The sequence below is a fragment of the Mytilus californianus genome, unplaced genomic scaffold (assembly GCF_021869535.1).
Source record: "Mytilus californianus isolate M0D057914Y unplaced genomic scaffold, xbMytCali1.0.p SCAF_12, whole genome shotgun sequence".
Lineage (NCBI taxonomy): Eukaryota > Metazoa > Mollusca > Bivalvia > Mytilida > Mytilidae > Mytilus > Mytilus californianus.
In genome coordinates, this window is record NW_026262604.1 from 16,788,753 (window position 1) to 16,812,579 (window position 23,827).

Consider the following 23,827-nt stretch of genomic DNA (forward strand, 5'->3'; position numbering starts at 1 on the left):
AGTAATAGTTTTATTTGATCCCAAAATGATTTCAGAAATTTGCATGTCAAAAAATAATGATCATAATCGTTGATGACATTGCATATATTGCATAGCGGAGTTTTAGTTATTTTCCAAGAGAAAAGTAATTGTTTGGTTGATAAAATGTAATGCAGAAATTTCCATCTTAACATTTTGAATTTAATGTCTTTGTATATAGTTAAAGATAAAGTACAGAATTTGTTGTCTTTTGCCTGTGTTGTTTTATAAAATAAACATGTTGTCCCATTTTTGAAATCCTATTGGTTTTTTCATTAAATCTATTTAGGAGGGATATTAATGTCTTTGGAGGAAATGTTTTTAATTGATACCATTTTTCCTTTTCTATCTTTAATTTTAAATTCGGATTCAGTAGCAACTTTTGTTTTAATTGATTCTTCTTTAGTTAGCTCTTGTAACCACTGTTTTGGTATTGCTTTCATGAATTTAGAATATTCCGAAAACCAATTAGCATGACAAGATAGTTTAATCTAAAATCATATTTTGATTAAATTCTCCTTTATTATAAATTATGTCATTTACAAATGAAATTTTACTGTTTATCCAGTTTTTGAAAATAAGACATTTACCGTTGAATTTAATATTTTTATTGCCCCATATAAGTTGCTGTCTAATCTGTTTATATGATAGTTGATCTGATGGTTTTTCAGATTTTAAATTTATCCTTGATATGATTATTCTTAAGTAAAATTGTGAAATTATTTCTTTTAGTTTATTAATCAAATTAATATTGTTGAAGTTCATTTTAAATATAAGGAATTCTTGTCCAAATTTATCAAAATAAAATGATGGAAAGACTTTCCAATTGGGTGATAGGTCTTCGTTATCAATGAGTTTTTTTACCGAAATAATATTTATCGCTTCTAGATATTTATCTATATCTATCATTTTGAGCCCGCCAGCATGGTAATTTTTACTTATTATAACTCTTTTAAATTTTTCTGGTTTATTGTTCCATATAAAACTATATATTATTTTTTTAAAGTTTGCTAGGTATTCTTTATCAATTTCGGTTACTGATGCAACATAAGTGATGTTCGGTAGGATTAATGATTTATCAAGAGTTATCTTACCTAACATAGTTAAATTTCTTTTATTCCAGTCTTTAATTATTTTTTTCAGATGTTTCGTATTGTCGTTGCAAGTTTAATTTTTTACACTCATTTTTTTAAAGTCCAAAGTATATTTCAAAAACGTTTATCGGTTTTTGTGTCCACTTAATGTTTTCAACTTTATCTTTGCAGGACTTTAAATTGCCAAGCCATATTCCCTCTGTTTTATTTCGATTAAGCTTTAGGCCTGAAAGTGGTCAAAAAATCAATAATATTCAAAGTTAATGAAACTTCCTGTTTTAAATTTAAAAATAAAGTGGTGTCATCTGCAGGCTGGCTTAACGGTTTTGTTATCTAGTTTAATTTGAAAACCTTTAATTTTTTTTATCTTGTCTTAATCTACTTACTAAATTTTCAACAGCAATAACGAAAATCATAGAACTCGCGGGACACCCTTGACGGATCCCGCGCTCAATGCTGATGGGTCTTGAAATCCAGCCATTATGTAATATGCAACCCTTTATATCTGTATATAAAGTATTTATCTACCTCAATAGAGATTTCTGAAAGCCAAATTTCTTTAAAGAACAATACATAAATTCACATTCTAGCGAGTCAAATGCCTTTGTGAAATCTAAAAAAAGAGGATTGCTCCCTCTACATTTAGTTTTTCTGAATAGTCTATAATATCTTGGACTTGTCTCATATAAAATCCAATATATCTGTTTTTTTACTTACCCGTTTTGATCACTGTGAATAATTTTATGCAATATTGGTTTACGTCTTTGTGCAAGAGAATATGCTATAATTTTGGTATCTACATTTAATAAAGTAATTGGTCTATAATTATCTAAATTTAATGGGTCGTTTTTCTTGTAAATAAGGGTCATAAATCCTAGTTTCTGTGAATTTGTCAATTCTTTTTTCTCATAGCAATGATTAAAGACATCTACAGCAAAGTTTTGTAAGTTGGACTAGAAAGATCTATAAAATTCAAATGCGGGACCATCAATACCCGGTGTTTTATTAAGTTTCATTTTAAAGACATATTTTGTTCATTCCTCTATTGTCAGCTTTCCGTCAATTTCATTACTTTCATGTGTAGTTAGTTTGTAAATTATTTTTGTATTTTCAATATAATTTTAAATTTCTATTAATTCTGGCTCAGTTGACTTATATAAATTTCCATAATAATTTCTCCCCGTTTCTAATATTTTGCCTTGATCTTGGGTTATTCCCCCTTTACTGTCCCTAATAGCAGTAATGTTTTTCCTTGTTTGTCTAGATTTTTTTCTAATCCCAAGAAATATTTTGTATTCTTTTCGCCCTTTTTTATCCATTTAACTCGTGATCTTATTTGTGCCCTTTTTATTTCATCTGAATATAGAGTTTGTAGCGTTTCTTCGGTTTTCTTCATTGAATATATGTTTGGCAAATTATTATTGTTTTCATCAAGGTTATTATCATGAATTTCATTCAAAAGTTTTAGTTCTTGTTCTAATTTTTCAATTTCATACTTTTTATGTTTAGCTTTTAGTTTACAATGTTCTATAGTTTTCTCTCTTACCTCTATTCTAAACAGATCCCACACAATTGCTAAGCTTTTTCTATTTCTTAATTTTTCATATTTATCTTTTAAAGTATTTATTTTTATTTTGTATGATTCGTCGTTAGGAATACTGTTGTTTAATTTGAAATATCCATTTCCTTTGTTTCCATGACAATGATTAATTTTCAGTGCAATCGCTAAGTGATCTGTATATTGAGTTGTAGCGGGTCTTATATCAGTGTTGAGTACTCTTGGTCTCACATCTTGACTAATTAGAGAATAATCAATTCTACTTGCTACTTCATTATGTTTTCTTCTCCAGGTATATTGCGTTTTATTTGGATATATTGCTCTCCAGATATCAATAACCTTTATATTTTTTTATCAAAGTTTTCAGCCCATTTGTCTTATTTTCTTATTTTTTGTTCATATTTTCTATTACTTTTTCTATCCTTTATATTTAGCGTTTCATTCATATCACCCCCTATAATAATTATAATTATTTTACAAAATCACAAATCTGTCCTTCTTTCTTTTGGTATCAACATCAAAGAAAACGAAGAAAATTTACCATCATTATACTGGATACCAAAACTACACAAAACTCCATATAAAGAACGATACATAGCTGGGTCATCAAAATGTTCGACTAAACATCTTTCTAAAGTACTGACTACTATTCTTTCTACAGTTAAAGATGGGCTTCAAAAATATTGTGATGAGATATATTCTACCAGTGGTGTTAACCAGATGTGGATTCTCAAAATTTCGAAAGATCTACTGCTTAATCTTCGATCACAATCTTTGCAATTTTGCAGCAACATAAAGACTTTTGATTTTTCTACGCTTTACACTACTATTCCCCATGCTCAGTTGAAAAATCGACTTCACCATCTCATTAAACAGTGCTTTTTCTATAAAAATGGGAATCGTAGATACAAATTTCTTGTTTTGGGTTACAATAATTCATATTTTGTGAAAAACCACACTGAATCTACCAGAAAATATACTGCAGATGATATTATCAAAATGCTGGACTTTTTGATCGACAATATATTTGTTGAGTTTGGAGGATTTATATTTCAACAGACAGTCGGTATTCCAATGGAAACTCCGTGTGCACCCCTACTGGCCGATTTGTTTTTGTACTCGTATGAAGCAGAATTCATTCAGAACCTTCTAAACGACAAAAAGAAAAAGCACCTTGCGAAATTCTTTAATTTTACTTTCCGATATATTGATGATGTTCTATTATTGAATAACCCATATTTCAGCCAATACTTACATCTCATATATCCCACTGAACTTGAAATTAAGGATACTACTGATACTAGAAGGACTGCTTCATACCTTGGCTTGATCTTTTCCTCAATATTGACACAGATGGACGACTTCACACGAAAATCTATGATAAACGGGACGATTTCAACTTCCAAATTATCAATTTCCCATTTCTCAGCAGTAACATACCCTCTGCCCCTTCGTATGGTGTTTTCATATCTTAATTGATACGTTATTCTCGTGCTTGTTCACACTATACGGACTTCATATACAGGAGTGTGCTCCTTACGCAGAAACTGCTCCAACAAAGTTATGAGGAGGACAGATTAAAAATGACACTCCGTAAATTTTACGGACACCATCACGAATTGGTTGATCCATACGATGTGTCTTTGTCCAAACTAACTAAGGACATTTTTACCACGTGTTAGATTGTGGTTTGTCATTACGTCGTCTGATCTTTTAATTACCGAACGTGACTTATTCCCGATTGTTACTGTTTTGCTGAGTGTGAAACCGCATTACTATAAGACGTGTCACGGTACTTTTCTATCCCAAATTCATGTATTTAATTTTGATGTTATATTTGTTATTCTCGTCGGATTTTGTCAAATGTCTTAACGTCTTTTCTGTTATATTCGTGTGTTATGGTAAAGATAATTAATCACCCCTTCATTTATTAGATTTTAGTTTGGTTCAACGAAATTTATACGATATATTTGGTTTTCCAGTTTGATTCAGAAGAAACACCGACATAGCTAGATAATACAATTAATTATCTAATTACTACCACAATTTGATATTAATAAGTATTGTAATTTTCGTTGTTACTAATAAATGTAATGTCAGTATTACAAATCAAATCTTGAATCAATCCTAATCCTGTCTTATTTTTGGGAAATATTTTTACAAATTCAAATGTGATGTCACTTTGTGTTTTTTTTTAGAATTTCAAATTTGACGTCACTTTGTGCGTTGAGGCTTTGGCTAACTCGGCTGTGTATTTTTATGTGTTGGATTAAGTTGTTTTATCTAATGTATCCGTTTTTATTCTGTAGTTAGTCCCCACTTCGGTTTTATCATGTATATCTATTATATAGTCATTTTATAAAATTTACTGTTTGCAAAATTATAAATTATTCTAAATAATAAGGATGTTCTTGTCCCAGGCAGAAAACCCTGGCCGTGTTACGCGCAACTTTTTGGAAGTTTTGGTCCTCGGTGCTCTTCAGCTATGTACTTGTTTTGGCTTTCAAACTTTTTTCATCTGAGCGTCACTGGTTGGTCTTGTGTGGACGAGACGCACGTCTGGCGTATTGAATTTTAAGCCTAGTACCTTTTGTTAGCTATTATTTGTGTGTTTCTTTGTCCTATATGTTCTCCCATTTATTTGTATTGTGGTCCTGTCATGTGATGTTGTCGTTTTGGTGTTGTGTTTGACGTTGCCATAAAAGCGGGAGGTTTGGCATGCCACAAAACCAGGTTCAACCCACCATTTTTTTCTTAAAATGTCCTGTACCAAGTCAGGAAAATGGCCATTGTTATATTATAGTTCGTTTCTCTGTGTGTTACATTTTAATGTTGTGTTTTTGTTGTGTCGTTGTTCTCCTTATATATTTGATGCGTTTCCCTCAGTTTTAGTTTGTAACCCGGATTTGTTTTTATCTCTATCGATTTATGAGTTTCGAACAGCGGTATACTACTGTTGCCTTTATATACCAAGACTATATTTTTCAATGACACTTAAAGATTTTTTAAAGAGTATATTTCTATCTTTACATGTGTTTGGGGCAAAAAGGTTTACAAAAGTAAATATATTTTTATCAATTTCTGTGTTGATTAAAACAATTCTTCCGTCTTGATCTACATACTTATCTATGATATCATGCTTGATTATTTTGTTCATGTAAATCGAAACACCTCTTGATTGTGTGCTTCCAGAACTATGATATAATTCTCCCGTAAATTCTTTATCTATTGAATTGTCCGAAAAATGTGTTTCTTGTAAAAATATAATATTGCATTTCTGTTGTTTCATTCATTCTTTTAGTCTAATTCTTTTTTTATATTTTCTCAACCCCTGACAATTAAAAAAACATATATGTAATAGATTAAGTGACATCTTGTTTTTTTTAAAGTATTTGATACATATATGACAAATAGAAAAACAAAATATACAAACAAATATTTTCAACTACAGAATTTAGAGACAAAATGACAATCATACGTATATCATGAATGACAGTTTTAGCCTTTACTCTGTGAGTTGCTAGTATAAATACATGTACACACATGCATTTAATTTCATATTGACCGACTTTAATAGGTTTCCACCTATTTCTATATTTAGAATCGTTGACTGGTAACACATATTGACCTTCACATGTATAACAATTGATTTGCACGAGGATCGACTTTAAATTAACATACCTTACATGAAGGTAGTAATGACCTTTACCCTCAGGCGTCAAACGGTCATTTTCGGCTACCGTTAGCGTCAAATTGGTTAAAATTTTATCCTCATTCGTCAAAATATCCTTATTGTCAGAGGTCTCAAATAATTATCGTTACCGTTATTTTTGGAAAAAAAATTAACGTGATTCGTCAAAATCAGTCGTTTGTTTTATCGTCTAAAAGAAAGTGTACATTTTATCGTCATGCACCAAAAATTACCGTTAACGTCCTTTGGCAAGAAGTTTTACCGTTATTCGTCATGAAGGTACCCCCATTACAACCCTCTTACATAGAAATATATAACTGTGTTGGATGTAATATAGATATATCTAAATGGGTAAGTATTGAGTTTATATTTCATGATTTGTATATTTTTAAAACACTGTTCAGAAAGGGAGACGTTAATAAAAAAGTTGCAGAAAAAAAGGAGATTATTATCAAATACTTTCGCATGCATATATGATAAATGTACAGTAAATATATCTGTTTGGTTTGCTAAGGATGGCTTTACTTAGCTATAAAACCAGGTTCAATCCACCATTTTCTACATAAGAAAATGCCTGTACCAAGTCAGGAATATGACAGTTGTTATCCATTCGTTTGATGTGTTTGAGCTTTTGATTTTGCCATTTGATTAGGGACTTTCCGTTTTGAATTTTCCTCGGAGTTCAGTATTTTTGTGATTTTACTTTATACAATTATTTATCAAGTCAAGGAGATCTTGATAAAAATAGTTACGAAAATTTTTAATACGATGAAGAACTATTATATGATTTGGTATTGAAACTTTCGCAGCTACAACTAAAAAATGATAATTATCTGTATAGAAAAAAAGGTATAAAAAGATCAAGCTGATTTGTTTACATTTTGTACACAGGTGAGTGGAAATGGCGATGTAATCAATTTGCATATTTATATAATTATAGATAAGTGCTATGGTTATTATGTTAACAGGATTATACAACGTAACGCCATTCCCATACATTAAAACACAAATTTTTACATATGCATGTATAACTATACTAATTATTTCATATGAAAAAAATGTGATCACTTTCATGATCTATATATGTTATATTGACAAAAATCTATATACAAATTATTTGTTATATTTGTTTGGTGCAGAGTATATACAATCTAAGGGTATTGTATCATACACTGCCAAATATTTTTTAAATGTTTTTCGTAAGTATGGATAAAATAGAAATATTAACAGATATTTATACAAGTACAAATCATTTTGTTCATTAAGTTAAGGGTAAATAGAAGGCATGCATTGATAGAGAATATATTTTGAAAGGAAATGATATATTGAAACTGTTCCTGGACCTATGTCTTTGAAGATTTGCTAGAGTCAGTTTCTCTATTGTGATATTCATCTTTAGGGGGTTGTTGCTGCGCTTTCCCCTTGTTTTTGTACTGGTGTTGTTGATTCAGAATTCACAATAAATTTATCAATTGGACCTTTTGATTCTGCTTTTGGCTTGTTTTTTGTTTTGTCTTTTTTTTTCTTTTCTTTTTGTTTTTTTTCCTGTAAATCAGGATCAGTTTCTGTAATGATGACTTTACTGACATCTGTTGTTGTTTCTGTTATTGCTTCTGTAGGTTGCAATATGGACTGTGAAGGTGGGGTTTCACTATGATCAGCATGATCACCAATGTCAGTCTCATCCCCACTTTCACTCTCACTAGAATCAGATTGATCATCATTCTTATTTACTTCATTGTCTGATGCTGATTTACTTGGAGTTTGGCATTCCTTTGCTTTTTGCCCTTCTTTTCCACATTGGTTACAAACCCAATTATTTTGGCATTTGTCTTGTTTGTGTCCTTCTTTCAGACATTTCTGACAAGTAATGTATGCATTTATGTAGATCTGCCCTTTATAGTATATTTTTGCATTGTACTTGCCAATTTTTGTGAATGTGGGTAGTGTGCCTTCCAATGGCTGGACATAAAAGATTCTGTCTCAAGATTGGCAGTCAGTAAGTGTGCCATCTATTCTCACTCTCTCTCTGAAATAGCTTGTAATGACTACGCCAATAGACTGAAAGAACGCAAAAATCATACCGTCATCAGCTGATAATGGAATGTTGACACACGTACTCTGAGGTATACTGGCTGCTCAATTACAGTGATTCTTGGGTTTATATCATAGACTGTTAAACGTTTATTACGTATAGATACACCAGTTGTAACGAGGTGAACTCTTGCTTCTTCTTGTGCAAGAACAATACGCCACATTCCCTTGACTCTTTGTAGCCCTTTCATTTGGAATCTGGGTACCTATGTACCGATACTTTTGTATACTTCTTCATGTGTTAAGAAGTCTTTTTGTTGGAGGTCTGTATTACAGAATCAATCTGTCTCTAGGATGAATATAGGCTTTACTGACGACAGTTCTTTAAGAACTTCATGTATCTGGTGAATGACATGATTTTGATATGCTGGTTTTGATACAACGTCGGAATATGAGTTGTTGTCAGCCGTGTTGTTTGTTTTGGTTTACTTGACTGGTTGGTTACATTAAATTTATGGTTTTAAGAGTTTGTTAAATTGTTAAATATACTTTTCTACCATTCATGATTATTGTTTTCTGTAGCAACATACAAATTGGTAATCCTAGATGAATACTTCTGTGGTTATTTGACAAATTTTTGGGAGCACGAAGAGTTCCGTGGATATCATTCGATGCCCCGTACGTCCTCTCCGTTAATTCTACTCCTCAACTTGTCTTGTTGCTGACCGACATAAACATATAAAAACAAAAACACGGTTATTTAAACTTTTTGATGAGTCAATCATTTTTATAAATCATTAACGTAATGCAATGTTAGAAAACCTTTAAGTGTTTGTGTATACACATTTGGTTTAAATGTAAATTGAACGTTTATCGTCTTACCTGACTGCTTATGGATACCATATGAACTATTTGCCTTTGTTCTATGTTATTTATATTTTCTAACCTCACAACACGGTCGATAGTTAATGCAACATGTGCTTAGTTAATTGAAGACTTTACTGTCAGGACATGGGCTACTTACAAGTATTTACTAATGCTATTGTTGTAGCAGTGATTGCTATGTACATGTATGAAAATCAAAGAAGAAATGGGGAAGTGTCAGCCAGACTTGACCGAATAGGTATGAGAAGTAAAACAATTAGAGGACAAACAATACAAAACAAACAAAACTGTATTACACTATTTTCTACGACTTATCTATAGGTAAGGAAAACATGTATTGGGAAGAGTTTGGTCCGTGTATATTTGCGTCCATTCGTTTTTCGTTTTGATATATTAAAAACGAAAAACGAAAGTGTTTTTCGTTTTTCGTTTTTGATTTCTCTAATACCAAAACGGAAAACGAACGTGTTTTCATTTTTCGTTATAGATTTCTCTAAAACCAAAATGAAAATCAAAAGTGTTTTCGTTTTTCGTTTTTGATTTCACTTAACAACAATTATGTTTTTAATTTTAATTATTTCTCGTTTTTTATTGTACAATGTTTTCCTTTCTTTGATATTATGCAATATGCCAATGTAATTACCCCGGTGTTCTTTTAATATAATGTAGACAAAATAGACCGCTGACTTATGAATTGAACTACGGTTATTGAATCGGTGATAAATGAATCAAAGACTTTCAAATTTCCTTGTTTTTATCTTTAATAAAATTTAAATCATTATATTTAAATATTAAATGCATCACAAATTTAAATTGTACAATAAAGTATTATATAAAGATGGTAAAAACAAAGAGATTGATAACAACATCACATTAACAAGGGAGGTGACTACTTTTAAAACTGATAAGAAAACTAGCCCGGTCGTTAAAGTATACATGCACAGCGGTTATCAGATCAATAGTATGTAAATCGAAAATAATGTCGACGGATGGAGAAGACTTCTTCAATCTGAACAATAAGGGTGATCTTTACTTTCAAGTTTGGAAAGATTGATCTAAGATGATTAAAATTGATGACCAAGGTTTATCTGCCAGTATACTATTATACGAACATTCAGGACGATAATGTGTTTTGATTATTAAGATCAATTGATTAAAAAACAAATTTCAGCAAGTTCACAATTCAAACCGGGATTAGCATTCAATCATTTTGAGTTTTGTTCATTTGTGAAGGCTATATGGTGACCTATACTAGAGGGTGTGGTTGGGGATTTACGGGATAGAGAATAGTAGCCAAAACAATAAAGAATAGAGACAATGGACCACAAAATAAATTAAATAGAATAATGAGGTGTTAAAATATAAAGAGAAGAGAATAATTGGCAAAAAGTATAAAGAACAGAGAAAAATTGCCTAAAACATTAAAGAATAGAGAAAAATGGCCTAAAATATTAAAGAATACAGAAATGAAGAACCCCGCATCCAGACCATCATACTAGTTGCCTAAACCAACGTTATTTTGTCTCCGGTAGACTGTTATTGGTTATTATACGTTTTCTCTTTATTTCTATACCTATCAATTGAGACGTGAGCTTCCATAATTTGCCAGCATATGGTTACTTAACTTCTTTTGCTTCCTTGTGACAAAATGGAAAAATCTTTATCTAATCATTGCGTCCGAAGCACATTTCGGGTTTTATCTTTATCAGGATCGTCAAGCGGGCGAAAACAACAGTACAATTCACCTATTGGTACTTTAGCGGCGCTATTCTTTCATTTTCTTGTGCGTGTTTTGTTTTATTTACATCTATTTACAAAACCTGTCTATCCGCCGCTTTCTCCCGTGCAAAATAACATTACTTTATTAATGGTCACCCCTTTAAGATAAACAATTATGCAAAACACCCCATATATGACATACAGCTACCGACGACAATAACAGAATAAAAAACAGGCCAATATATTCTAGTGATACTCACCCACTCACACCTAGGACAAATATGCTATAAAATCAGTTCATAAGAACAAAGTTGTCTTTGTCTTCACATGAAACCACATAAAAAGTCAAATCACAAAAATATTGAACTCCGAGGAAAATTCAAAACGGAAAGTCCCTAATCAAATGGCAAAATCAAAAGCTCAAATACATCAAACAAATAGATAACAACTGTCATATTCCTGGCTTGTTACAGGCGTTTTCATATGTGGAAACATTGATAAAATTGTTTTCTTCGGTATAAATGATTGAGAAATTAAGAAGGTAAAAAAGACAGTATGCATGCAATAACTACAACGTGAATACAGTAAAATTATGATAGAACAGTCATTGATTGCACCAGGGTTTTCGATATCACAAACTAGTCAAAACATTTACTAAATTTTATCATCGGTAAAAGGACATCATTTGTAAATATAAATCAACATGCAGAAATCTTATACGTTCAAGTATTTCACATCAAATATATTTTATGGTAATATTTTATACAAAGCACAAAAATGTCGGCATTCACCTCAAAAGCTACCTAAACCTTTAAACAGACTTATTCAGAAGGTATATAGTTACGATACTGTTGTCGGGTTCTTAAAAATGGCATATTTTGATATTAATATTGATTCACTTATAGGGTCTTTGCATCGGAAATAAACACATTAATTCTAAAACCAGTTGTTGGCATGATAATGGTTATTTTCTTCTCATATATTTTATGATGGTATGATACTAAACCCAAGACGGGAGGGATTGTGCTTGATTTTCATATGATGAAGACATAATCCTTCAATCAGTTTAATGAGATCTGGAGCTGGCATGTCAGTTACTGCTAGTAGTCCGTTGTTAATTTATGTTTCATTGTCATTGTTCTTTCTTTCTTTTGTTACCTATTCTGACATCTGACTCGGACTTCTTTTACTGTGCGTATTGCTGTGTGTTTGTTTATTCTACATTGGCTAGCTACAGTGGTATAGTGGAGGGTTGAGATCCAACAAAACATGTTTACCCCCGCCGCATTTTTGCGCCTGTCCCATGTCAGGAGCCTCTGGCCTTTGTTAGTCTTGTATTTTTAAAATAAAGTTTAGTGTGACGTCCATTTTCACTTAACTAGTACACATTTTTATTTAGAGGCCAGCTGAAGCCCGCCTCCAGGTGCGGGATTTTCTTGTTGTGTTGAAGACCCTTTGGTGGCCTTCGGCTGTTTTCTGCTCTTTGGTTGGGTTGTTGTCTCTTTGACACATTCTTTATTTCCATTCTCAATTTCATTAATTGCTTGCTTGTTTGGTGTATTGATTGATTGGTAAATTAATTGTTTGGTTGGTTGGTTGATTGGTCGATTGATTGATTGATTGAAAAGGGATTTGCTCATGTTACTCCGATCAAAAGTCATAACCATTTGAGAATCCTTTGTTTGTTATTATAATAATAATTTGTATTGCCGTCTTAATTTCACCAATGAAACTTAACATTAAATTTTGCCTTTGTGTTAAATTAATTTGTAAACTTCTTGGAACTCTACAATGGCCGTCTGATTACAATTAGACCCGCAAGAATGTGAAATATGAAAACTTATTTGGCCTTCAATTCCTCGACCTTCTTAATGTGGGTATCTACTTTGTTCAGTTATATTTCGATTTTGACATTTATTTTACAAATTAAACTACAATAAATTTCCGATAATTGTTCTGCATAAAACCCTATGGGAAAGCACATTGACATAATTTTCTAATCGTAAATTAGAACCCAATAGTATGGCAAGGTGTTGCAACCTGTAATGTGAAGACATGCATGACAATGCGGAGTTTGTGAGAAGCTAGCAGCCACTCGGTAGCAGCCACTCTGCTAGCAGCCAGTTTTCCGTTATGTCTATAAACCCAAAAGTTGCATCAGATTTAAACGTACTTCAAATGTTTTTATTAAGATATAACCACTAATTTATCAGGTTTTAATATATAATTAAGCAGTCAAAGACACTATTCAATAAATTTTAAAATTTCATTTCTTGTTCATTTATATAAAGACAACAGACACCGCTTTCAATATATCACACAGCATGCTGCACGCTTTATATTTTTAATAATAGTCAACACTTTTGAGTGTATATAGAATCGTAAATAATTATGAAATTATTTAAATGTTGGCAAAATTACTCTATCGTGTGAAATAGCTTTCCATATTCTCGGCATCCTGTCAAATAGTTCATGAAAAGTAACAATTGCTCTGCATTACAAAAATAGAAAGTTGCACTCGTGCTTTAACAATTTTTTTGCTAGACAACACTGTTTTGACAACACATTCTACTTCTGAACCAGTTGATTTCGCTTACTTTTGATTGGACGACCCCAACTTTGGTCCTACTAAAAAAATCTAAGCAACACAACACCCTGGATTTTTTCTCAAGTAGACCTCATTAACCCAGCTTTCGTTTGAACCTAGTGCGGAAACACGTTTTGACGTAGGGCATTTTTTTATTAATTTTTCGGTAAGGGTGGGGAAGGGTGTCCGACCCAAACTTTGGACCTATTTTAAAACTAATGTAAGCCGAACAACACCCTGGATTTTTTCTTACGTAGACCTCAGCTACTCAGATTCCGTTTCCACCTAGTGAGGAAAAATTGTTTTTTTAAAATTAGGTCCAAAGTTAGGGTTGGACACCTTACCCAACCCTTACCCAAAAGTTAATTAAAAAATTCCCTACGGCAATAATTCTTTCCCAACTAGGTGCAAACAGAAGCTAGGTAGCTAAGCTCTACATGAGAAAAAAATTGGGGTGTAATTCGGCTTAGATTTTGTTTTAAATAGGTCCAAAGTTGAAGTCGGACACCCTACCCCACACTTACTGAAAAGCTAATAAAAAATGCCCGACGGCAACACTTTTCCCCCCACTAGGTGCAAACGGAAGGTGGGTAGCTGAGGTCTACTAGAGAAAAAATCCAGGGTGTTGTGTTGCTTAGATTTTTTTTTAAGGTAGGTTCAAAGATGGGGACCCTTCCCCACCCTTACCGAAAGTTAATAAAAAAATTCCATACGGCAATAATTCTTTCCCCACACGGTGCAAACGAAAGCTGGGTAGCTAAGGTCTACTTGAAAAAAAATCCAGGGTACTGTTTGGCTTAGATTTTTTTTAAATAGGTCCAATGTTCGGGTCGGACACCCTTCCTCACCCTAACTGAAAAGTAAATAAAAAATTCCCTACGGCAATACCTTTTTCCCAACTAGTTGCAAATGGAAGCTGGGTAGCTGAAGTCTACGTCGGAGAAAATCTAGGGTGTTTGTGTTGCTTATATTTTTTACTTTTATTTTTTACAAATTACTTAAATTAAAAAGTGTTCTGCGAATATCGGAAAAAACAATACATTCTGTTAAAACATGTCGCAAGGTATACATTGTGGTTGAATTTAATTTTTAAAATATACTCGTGTATTTATATTCTAGTATGACCAATACGGTATCTAGAAATAACACACTGATCTTTCCTGAATATAACATTATCTAAAGGTTTACATCAATTTGGTTTTATTTCATGTAATTTATTGTCGTTCCCTTGACTCCATGCATTTTTTCATATATTAAATACATATTCTCTAATATTAGATTTGAAATCTGTGTATGCTATTTCACATAGAGATATGGAATCGTTCAGAACATTTTGTGCATGATGATCTACAACTGTGTTTCATGGATACCAGTATGACTTGGCAAACTTAGAAATATAATTTCTCATTACGCAAAGGATTTGTAGAATTGACGTTTTTTTTTTAAATTTTGTTATTTTGTATTGCTTGAAGACATGATGGCGAATCAGAACATTAATACACTTTGATTTGTCAGAAATAGCAATAAACTGCAAGACAAGCATTATTGCCTAAGCTTCTGTTGTAAAGATGGATGCATCAGGAGGTAAGCAGAGCGCTCGGTCACAAAATACAGCAGCAGAGGACACACTGTTGTTTGTTTGCGAGTGTATGTGTGATGTATAATTCATTAACGAATAAGTATTATGAATTCTGAAAATAGGTCTTTCATCACAAAGTGAAAGGGTCAATTTTCCACGCTTTTGTTTATGCCAGGTCCAATATCCAAAAGTCTCCCAATGTTTATTTACATCAACGTCATCACAGTTTCATGAGAGTCCTTTAAAGTACTACCAATTTTAGTATGTCATCTTTATAATACTAGTAGATGACCAATTCTGTGAGAAATTGTGAAATTTAGATTTTTCTCTTCAAAATAGTTATTAACAGAACATTCTTTCACAAAACCTATTCTGTTGTTAGTAAATCTAATAATGTCTTTCTGATAAAAATCAATTTATTTCGTGTAGAGTCTTTATTATTATTTAAAATTCAGTACGATTTGAAACGTTTATATTTCGTCACTGGGAGTGAATCAAATAGAGGGGAAATTGACTCTACCTATTGGTAAACAAATTGGGTTTCGAAATTCATCATTTTGATTACAAAGTCTTATGATCGTCGTCGAGATGGAACCTTGAATTAACAGAATCGGTCATTCAGGATTATAAATTCTATCCAAAGGCTAATGGTGATTTTTCTGTTGAATTAAAAAATGGAGAAAAATCATAACGTATTGGAATTTGTTCACATCAACGATTAAAATATGTGTTCAAAGGTCAACATCACACTCCATGTAAAATACCTTAAAATGTATTCTCTGATTACATTGCTCACGTTTCCACAGTTGCACGGTTCCTATCATCCATGGTTGTTTCTGGTGATAAAGACGACGACAACGACGATGATCGTTAATTGGTTAAAACCTATGGCAGATATCACATGCATTCTTGAACAAAATATGTGATGAAAGTCCTGTTCTGTTGTAGATCTGTGTGCTGATCCTTACAAGATAACAGTCCGTAAGAAGCATGTCACATTAATCTGATGCACAAGCCGACCTTTCTTTGCACTTTATCCTAAATGCTGTGTTTTAGCAGACCTAAAATTAGACACTAATCTGCCGATGTAACTTTCAAAAGCAGTCTATGAAAGTAAAGTGCAGCATATGAATAATGAATAACATTTTTTTATCATTCATTTCAAACACATTATTAATTTAAAAAGTAAAATAATAAAAATACCGAACCATTGAATAAAAAAAGTAATTTCTTTTACAATTTACATTTCCAAGGGACATAATTCCCGTAAAATAAAAAAATAATCGGCACTGATTTTGAACTCCTCTTTGATATTGGTTTCATAAAAATGTGGCTAGAATTGAAGCGCTAAAAGGACTGTATGGACGGACACGTGGACAGAAACCCGGTATTTCGATGCTACCGGCACCGTGTTGGCCGGGATTTAAAGGAATAAATCCCAAGCAATATACAAATATGTCCTTAAATCTATTAATCTATTCGGAAGTATTGACTGTTAAATGGAGTAACACATGGTTAAAAAGAAGGCGGAAACAGGAGGATACCCTGTTGAAATTAAACAAAAATGGAACTCTTTGTTAGAGAAGGTAAACAAAAATAGGATATTTGAATTGTTTAAATCTGTTTCTATGAGCTTTAAAAGATAATAATAAAGATGCAAAATTAAGGACTTTATGCATCTTATAAACGTGTTTTTACTTAAATTATAGTATGGAGCTTCGAGATATTGCTAAACTTTTAAATTATAGACAACTTTTCATAAAATAGTCGATTGTGGTAGGTGCAAATACAAGTGGATCTTTTTTTGTGCGCAAGCATAAATTCCGACGAAAAAGATTCCACAGAAAGATAATCGATTGATCTTTTAAAGCTTTAATTTGCATCTCTGCCCCGGCGACAATACTTGGGGAAAAAATTCTAAAAATGATCAATAATTTTATCGAAAAAAGAAAGTCGAAATCACCTTTTTATGTTATGGCGTGTTTGAGCTGACTATTCTGTTTTGAAAACGTATAAAGCAAAACTATTTGATACATCATGTCTCTTCATATTCTATTATTTCCTATATATTTAGGCTACAGGTTGATTTAAAAACATTAAAAAAATAATGTACTAAAAATGAAATATATGGATCAAGTGAAATACCTTTCTAATGAGTCATAACAACAGAGTAGGTGTGTTCGAATAACAAATTTTAACTTAAAGTACTTGACGACAGACTTTACAAGTGGATCTTGAAAATGCATAACTTCAAAAAAAACTTCATTTGTTCTGTTTGTTATCTAGAGTTATTAGTCTTCAAACTCTGAAATTTGTTAGTCTGCCCTTCCACGAAATATTCAATTATAATTTTTTTAAATGGTTTTGAACTTTCGAAAATTCCACCTGACAACCGATCAGACAACAGTTTTGAGTTAACTGAATGCAGAAAAGTACACAAAACGATTCTCAATAGCTAGTAGATACATTTGTCTATTAAAAGACAACTGGCATATACGGATCGTAATGGTGCTATGTGGATAAATTTATCGGTTTTCAAGAGCTAAAGTGGCAGCGCGTCATCCCTACAGTGGCTTTTATTTCTACGATTGTAAAAATTAACTGGCGTAATGGGGAGATAATTTTGACGAAGTAGAATCCTGACTGGGAAAAAAAAGGACTAGATGATTCCTTTATCACAAACTCCGTATTACATGATTGTAAAGTAATCTGTCAGTATTCTGAAGGAACACTGGAATTGCAAGAAACTAATTATGAAAGTACTGCGTTCCTATCTTATTTGAGACACATTAAAGGTGAACGAGATATGGAAATATGGTCACCTTTGTCTTCTTCCGACCCTTGTCTTAGTTGGGCACCCGGTTGGCTGTGCGGGAAATATCAATTTGAAGCCATGTCCGGTTATAATAGGGACGTTAATTTTTCTGGCACCTGTAGTGACAGTCCCATCATTTCTTTCCAATAACGAAGCCTTGCATCAACTCATTGTGGAGTCAGTAAGGGGTTTGTTGCAATGCACAATTTCAACTCTTATCCAGCATTATATTGTTTTTTTAGAAGCATTCCAAATTTCCCGCCCTTCATCTGTGCCGTCCCACCTTGCAGAAACTATTTACTGTATACATTGTTTAAAGTTTGTCGCTTTGTTTATGAGTAAACTTCTTGCCGTTACACGTTAAACAAGCAACAATCAATCAATCAATTTGTTTAAAGTTTGTTCTTAAAACTGTGGTTATTTAAAATTCACGCAGAAGTTTTATCGTATAAAGAATATGTGACTGGGAATATGTTAAAAAGGTTATTAAAATTTCTAACGTTGAGATATATAGTGTATATTTTGGTATTTTTGGCTTTCCGTTTTAATATTAAGAAACACGTATCATGGGGATTAAAATTGGTAAAGTAAAGTGTGTTTTAATACCCTTGGATTGGTACTGTTGTATGTGGACGGTCAGGCTCTTCACGTGCTTAATTTTATACCCCTTTTTATAGCTCGGGTAATATTTTGCTACTGCATCAACTGTTTTAAAAGGCTAAAGTTAATTAATGTAGTTAAAATATTGAAACACATTTTGTAACCGCTGGTGCGTAGCGAAACTCAATACTTTTTTATACTATATTAATTTTGACTGGGATTTATTAATTTAAAAATGTGACGTAAATTAAAGTTAAAGTATCACATGTATTTTTGTTAAGCAAATAAATAAAAATAAACATGAAAAAGGAAGCGACAATACTAGAATTATAACACCACAAAAGACATGAAGAGGGCAATATACCGATTTTTATCATTAGTCTAATAAGTCTTATATCTTTACAATAAATTTAGCTCTAAATCGCTACAAAATATTTAAATGTTGTAAAATTAATATATTTATTCACAGACTATCGAAGGTTTGTCACAATCATTAACTTTGCAAAGGACGTAATAATGAGCTATAAATAAAAAAAAAATCAACCACTGATGAAGTTATTAATTTAATGGTATAAATGATTTCCAAAATCCATGATTGTTGAACTTTGAACTTGTTTTTGGTCGAAACTTTGACGATTAAGAGAAAATATGCTTTGAAAGTGAATATTTTTTAAATTTAAAGTATCTGCTCCTAGGGCATGTGTAGGGTATTTCTGTGATTTCTTTTGTTTTGAATTAATACTTGAGTAAAAAATTATTATAAATATTTGTACTGTTATTGCAATTATGAATACATATACATTTAAATCTTTTCCACTCACCTAACCTTTTCTGTTGCTGAAATGCATAAAAATGTAAATACAAAAACACGGCTATTTAAACTTTTTGATGAATGATTACGTTTTATAAATCATACACGTTTAACCATTTAGAAAACATTTAATCACTTGTGTATACACGCTGGGTTTAAATGTCTACTGCACGTTCATCGTCTTACCTGACTGCTTATTTCAATTTGAATTTGCCCCCTTTGTTCTATTTTATTCATAGTTTTTGACTTCAAAACACGGTCGTTCGGTTGATGTAATTCATTGAGGAAACCATTTTAAGGACATGGGCTCGTTACAAATATTCATTAATGCTATTGTTGTAGCCCTGATGGCTATTTACGTTTATGAAAATGAAAGAAAAATGGGGGAAATGTCAGCCAGGCATTCTCAAACAGGTAATGAGAAGTAAAAAAAATAGAGGACTTTTTATTACACTAATTTCAGGTCTTCTTTAAAGGTAAGGAAAATATACATGAAACGATAGTAGTCTTGTCTAAAAATTACAAACATAAATATACGCTTTTATGTTTATGTCTTTTAACATCTCTGGCATTCATATGTTTGGGTTTGAGCTTTCACGTAAAAGGTATATCTTGACAAGCGATTCGGATTAACGTAATTAAGTAAGTGTTATTTTCACTTATTTACAAACTATATACCCTTTATAGCTTGCTGTTCGGTGTGAGCCAAGGCTCGGTGTTGAAGGCCGTACCTTGACCTATAATGGTTTACTTTTATAAATTGTTACTTGGATGGAGAGTTGTCTCATTGGCACTCATACAACATCTTCCTATATCTATACATAGCCGTATCATTTGATAGTAAAACATATTTTGGTCGAGGGATTGCTGTCTCATTGTTCTATATCCAACATTTTCTTTTTATTTATAAATTCTATTTTGTAATTTTTACCTCGTCCAAATTGATGTCTTTAAAATGTAACATGATATGCAACTTCTATAACAGAAAAGGAGCTCGATGCATTAAAGATAGTAGCTAAAAGTAAAGAGGACCACATTAAAGACTTGAAGCAATTATTATCAACAAAAGCAGAGACAATAAAACTAACCGAAATAGAAAATCAACTGCTCAAGTCAAAGGAAAAAGCTTTGTTGCTATATCATAAATAACTATAACTAATACATTTTATATATGTTGATCTTGCCTAATACGATGAAGTAACCAAATCTTGTTCTACTGACAGAAGTTTAGTCTATGTGGAAAAATTCGCAAGTTTAAGAGGGGCCACCATGGATCTACATATTTAGTATATGCATAAACTTTTTACTTGTTTCACTCCTACATAGTAACGTTGTCTAGTTTGCCCCCTTTCAAAATCCTGGATTTGCATCTGAGAATTGCATTAATTAAAAAAGATTTCATCCTTAATTATCATCTAAATCGTCTCCCCCAAGGTTGACTGGGGAATAGAAATATGGTCACTACAGGTCTTCTTCCGACCGGCAGTAAAACCCTTGCCAAAGTTGGGTGTCCGTTTGGCTGTGCGGGATGTATTAAGTACGCAGCCACGTCCGGTCAGAATGGGGACGTTAAATCCGATGCCGTGTGTGGAGAGAGTGCCACGCTCTCTGCACGTTAAGAACCCTTGTAACAACTATATTAAGGGGTCCGTAGGTTACCTGTTGTAAGGCAAAATTTCTGTCCCTATCCAATTTACCCTCATTTTTCAGTGGTAGTCTAAATTTCCCCGACCTTCATCCCTGCCGATCTCTATTTCAGGACCTACCTATTGTGTTTATTGTTAATTTGTTCTCGTCCTGAACATGCATGAAATATTTGCCACTGGACATTAAGCAATCAACAATCAAATAATCTAAATCATGTTACTATACATGTATGAAATAATGTTAGGTAAGCAACAATCAATCCTAATTTCATCAGTCCAAAATACGGTATAAAGTTTGAAAATAATAAATCCAAGAACCTCTTCTAGTGTTCAGCAGGAGAAAAATTTACCAGGTACTAATTAGTAACAAATTGTTTTCCAGTAATGAAAGAAAGCTAATACTTTCACATACATATATTTATCCATCAAATGTATGTATCATTTTTTTAGAAATGAACTAACGACAAAATTTATCGTTGGCCAATGAACCATAAAAATTAAGTTCAGGTGAACCCTGTCAGACAGATATGTACACCTCATTGTTATATATACCATACACCAAACAAAGTTGACACAAATGTATATGAGTATTGACTATTTGTAAAACTGGCCACGGAAACTCAACACTAATTAGTATATATAATATGTAAGTCAGACGAACCCTGTCTTGAACAGACATTAATACCTTACCATGATTTATATTGTATTCCAAATATATATGCAATTATGCTGTGAACAAATCATGTGTTAAAAACTAACACTAACCACAGCATGGCTTAAATTTTTTTAATCAGTCCCTGACCATAAATATAACAAGTTTTGCTATTTTTTTTTCTGTGTTAGTTTACTTTTCTTAAGGCCAAAAAATGCTTGTTTCCTGCCTCCAAGTTGAAACAAATAGGGTAGGTAGGAAAGGAATTTATTTTATTTCCTATTTTTAATTTTTTGAACTGATACACCTGTAAATTAAGGAATAAGGGATATTCAAAACAATACCAAATGAGCATTGCCCCATACAGTGACCTATAGCTCTTAACTTCTACTTCATTTGGTCTCTGGTGGAGAGTTGTCTCATCGGCAATCATACCACATTTTCTTGTGTTTATATTACTGAACATTTTAGGAGAGAAGGAAGCTAGGTAAATCATTTTTATTTGGTAATTGTCTAATTCAGTGGTTGACATTTATCCCACATCTCCAAATGTGTTTCAATATTGCTAAGACACCTTGACATGTCTATTTAGGTTGACTAATTATAATATGTATTTTACCTTTTAAGAACATATTTTATATAGACTGTTATATAAACAGAATGAAAACAAAAATGAACTTTATTCTGGTAGTCGAACAAAAAGAACTTGAAAATAAACAAGTCAGAGTTAAATCAGATGTTCGAGATATGCCTATTCTTTTTTACTGACCGATTCAGACAACTTTACCACAAGTTTTCGCAAATGCTCGAAGAAAAAGTAGGGTGAGAATGACTGAGACAGGGACAGGTTACAATCACATATATATTTTGGTGGCGTTAGATTAAAAGTTCACAAATGATTGATTAAACTTAATACAAGCCAAGTCAACATTCACTATAAATCCATAAAAGTGGAAAGAAAAAAATATAAACCTGTATTATACATATACAACTAAACATTCCAAAAATACCCACCTGTTTCACATTTTTGGACATGTATTTTGTGTATTTTGGTTGTTTCTGTTTTCATTCGGGTTCAAATATATGTGAATGTTCTACACGTGTAGATCCCCAAGGGTGACTGGGGAATAGAAGTATGGTCACCATTGGTCTTCCTCCGACCGGCAGTAAAACCCTCGACAAAGTGGGGCGTCCGTTTGGCTGTGCGGGATGTACAAATTTGCAGCCACGTCCGGTCAGAATGGGGACGTTAAATCCGATGCCTCGTGTAAAGAGAGTGCCACGCTCTTTGCACGTTAAGAACCCTTGCAACAACTCTTTGAGGGGTCCGTAGATGACCTGTTGCAAGGCTTAATTTCTGTCCCTATCCAATAAACCCTCATTTCCCGTGGTAGTCTAAATTTCTCCGACCTCAACCCCGGACGCCTCTATTACAGAACCTACCTATTGTTTTTATTGTTAATTTGTTCTCGTCCTGAATATGCATGAAATATTTGCCACTGGACGTTAAGCAACCAACAATCAATCTATCAATCTACACGTGTAGTTGTCCTATATCCACGAATATGCAGGACATATTTGTCACTGGACGATTATCAAACATAAATAAATGGCATGCCTAGGTTTGTCCCTTCACCTTTGCAGACTAGAAATTAATGTCCGTTTCTCTTGTCCCGTCGACTCATGTGGATTCTTTTATTTTTGGTTACTACCAATTTTCATGGATTGAGGATAACACAGTTTGTTTGGTGTTTTTTTCAAAGTACGATTGATTTTTGGTTGCCTAATGTCCAGTGGCAAATATTTCATGCATGTTCAGGACGAAAACAAGTTAACATTAAATACAATGGGTAGGTCTTACAAAAGAGGACGTTCGGGATGCAGGTCGGGGAAATTTGGACTGCCATGAGAAAATGAGGGTATATTGGATAGGGACAGAAATTTAGCCTTGTAACAGGCCACCTACGGACCCCTCGAAGAGTTGTTGCAAGGGTTCTGAACGTGCAAAGAGCGTGGCACTCTCTCTACACGAGGCATCGAATTTAACGTCCCCATTCTGACCGATAATTTTTGGAATTTACATGATTAACCTTCGGCTGGTTTCTATAAATTTTTTTTAGATAACAGCCAAAAATACA

The 23,827-nt window shown here is 32.6% G+C and overlaps 1 protein-coding gene across 3 annotated transcripts in view; it reads left to right on the forward strand.

Annotated features, from left to right (window-relative positions):
* Positions 1 to 9,264: 9,264 nt before the first annotated feature.
* LOC127721455 (uncharacterized) overlaps positions 9,265 to 23,827 on the forward strand; it is a 32,962-nt gene continuing 18,399 nt past the window's right edge. Inside the window, exon 1 of one of the 3 annotated variants that reach the window (XM_052228199.1) lies at positions 9,265 to 9,518. In XM_052228199.1, coding sequence (XP_052084159.1) covers positions 9,407 to 9,518 — 112 coding nt within the window. In that variant the 5' untranslated portion in view covers positions 9,265 to 9,406. Of the gene's footprint in view, positions 9,519 to 19,635; positions 19,806 to 23,827 lie in introns of those variants that run through there. The other 2 variants (XM_052228201.1, XM_052228200.1) reach the window with 2 other exon arrangements.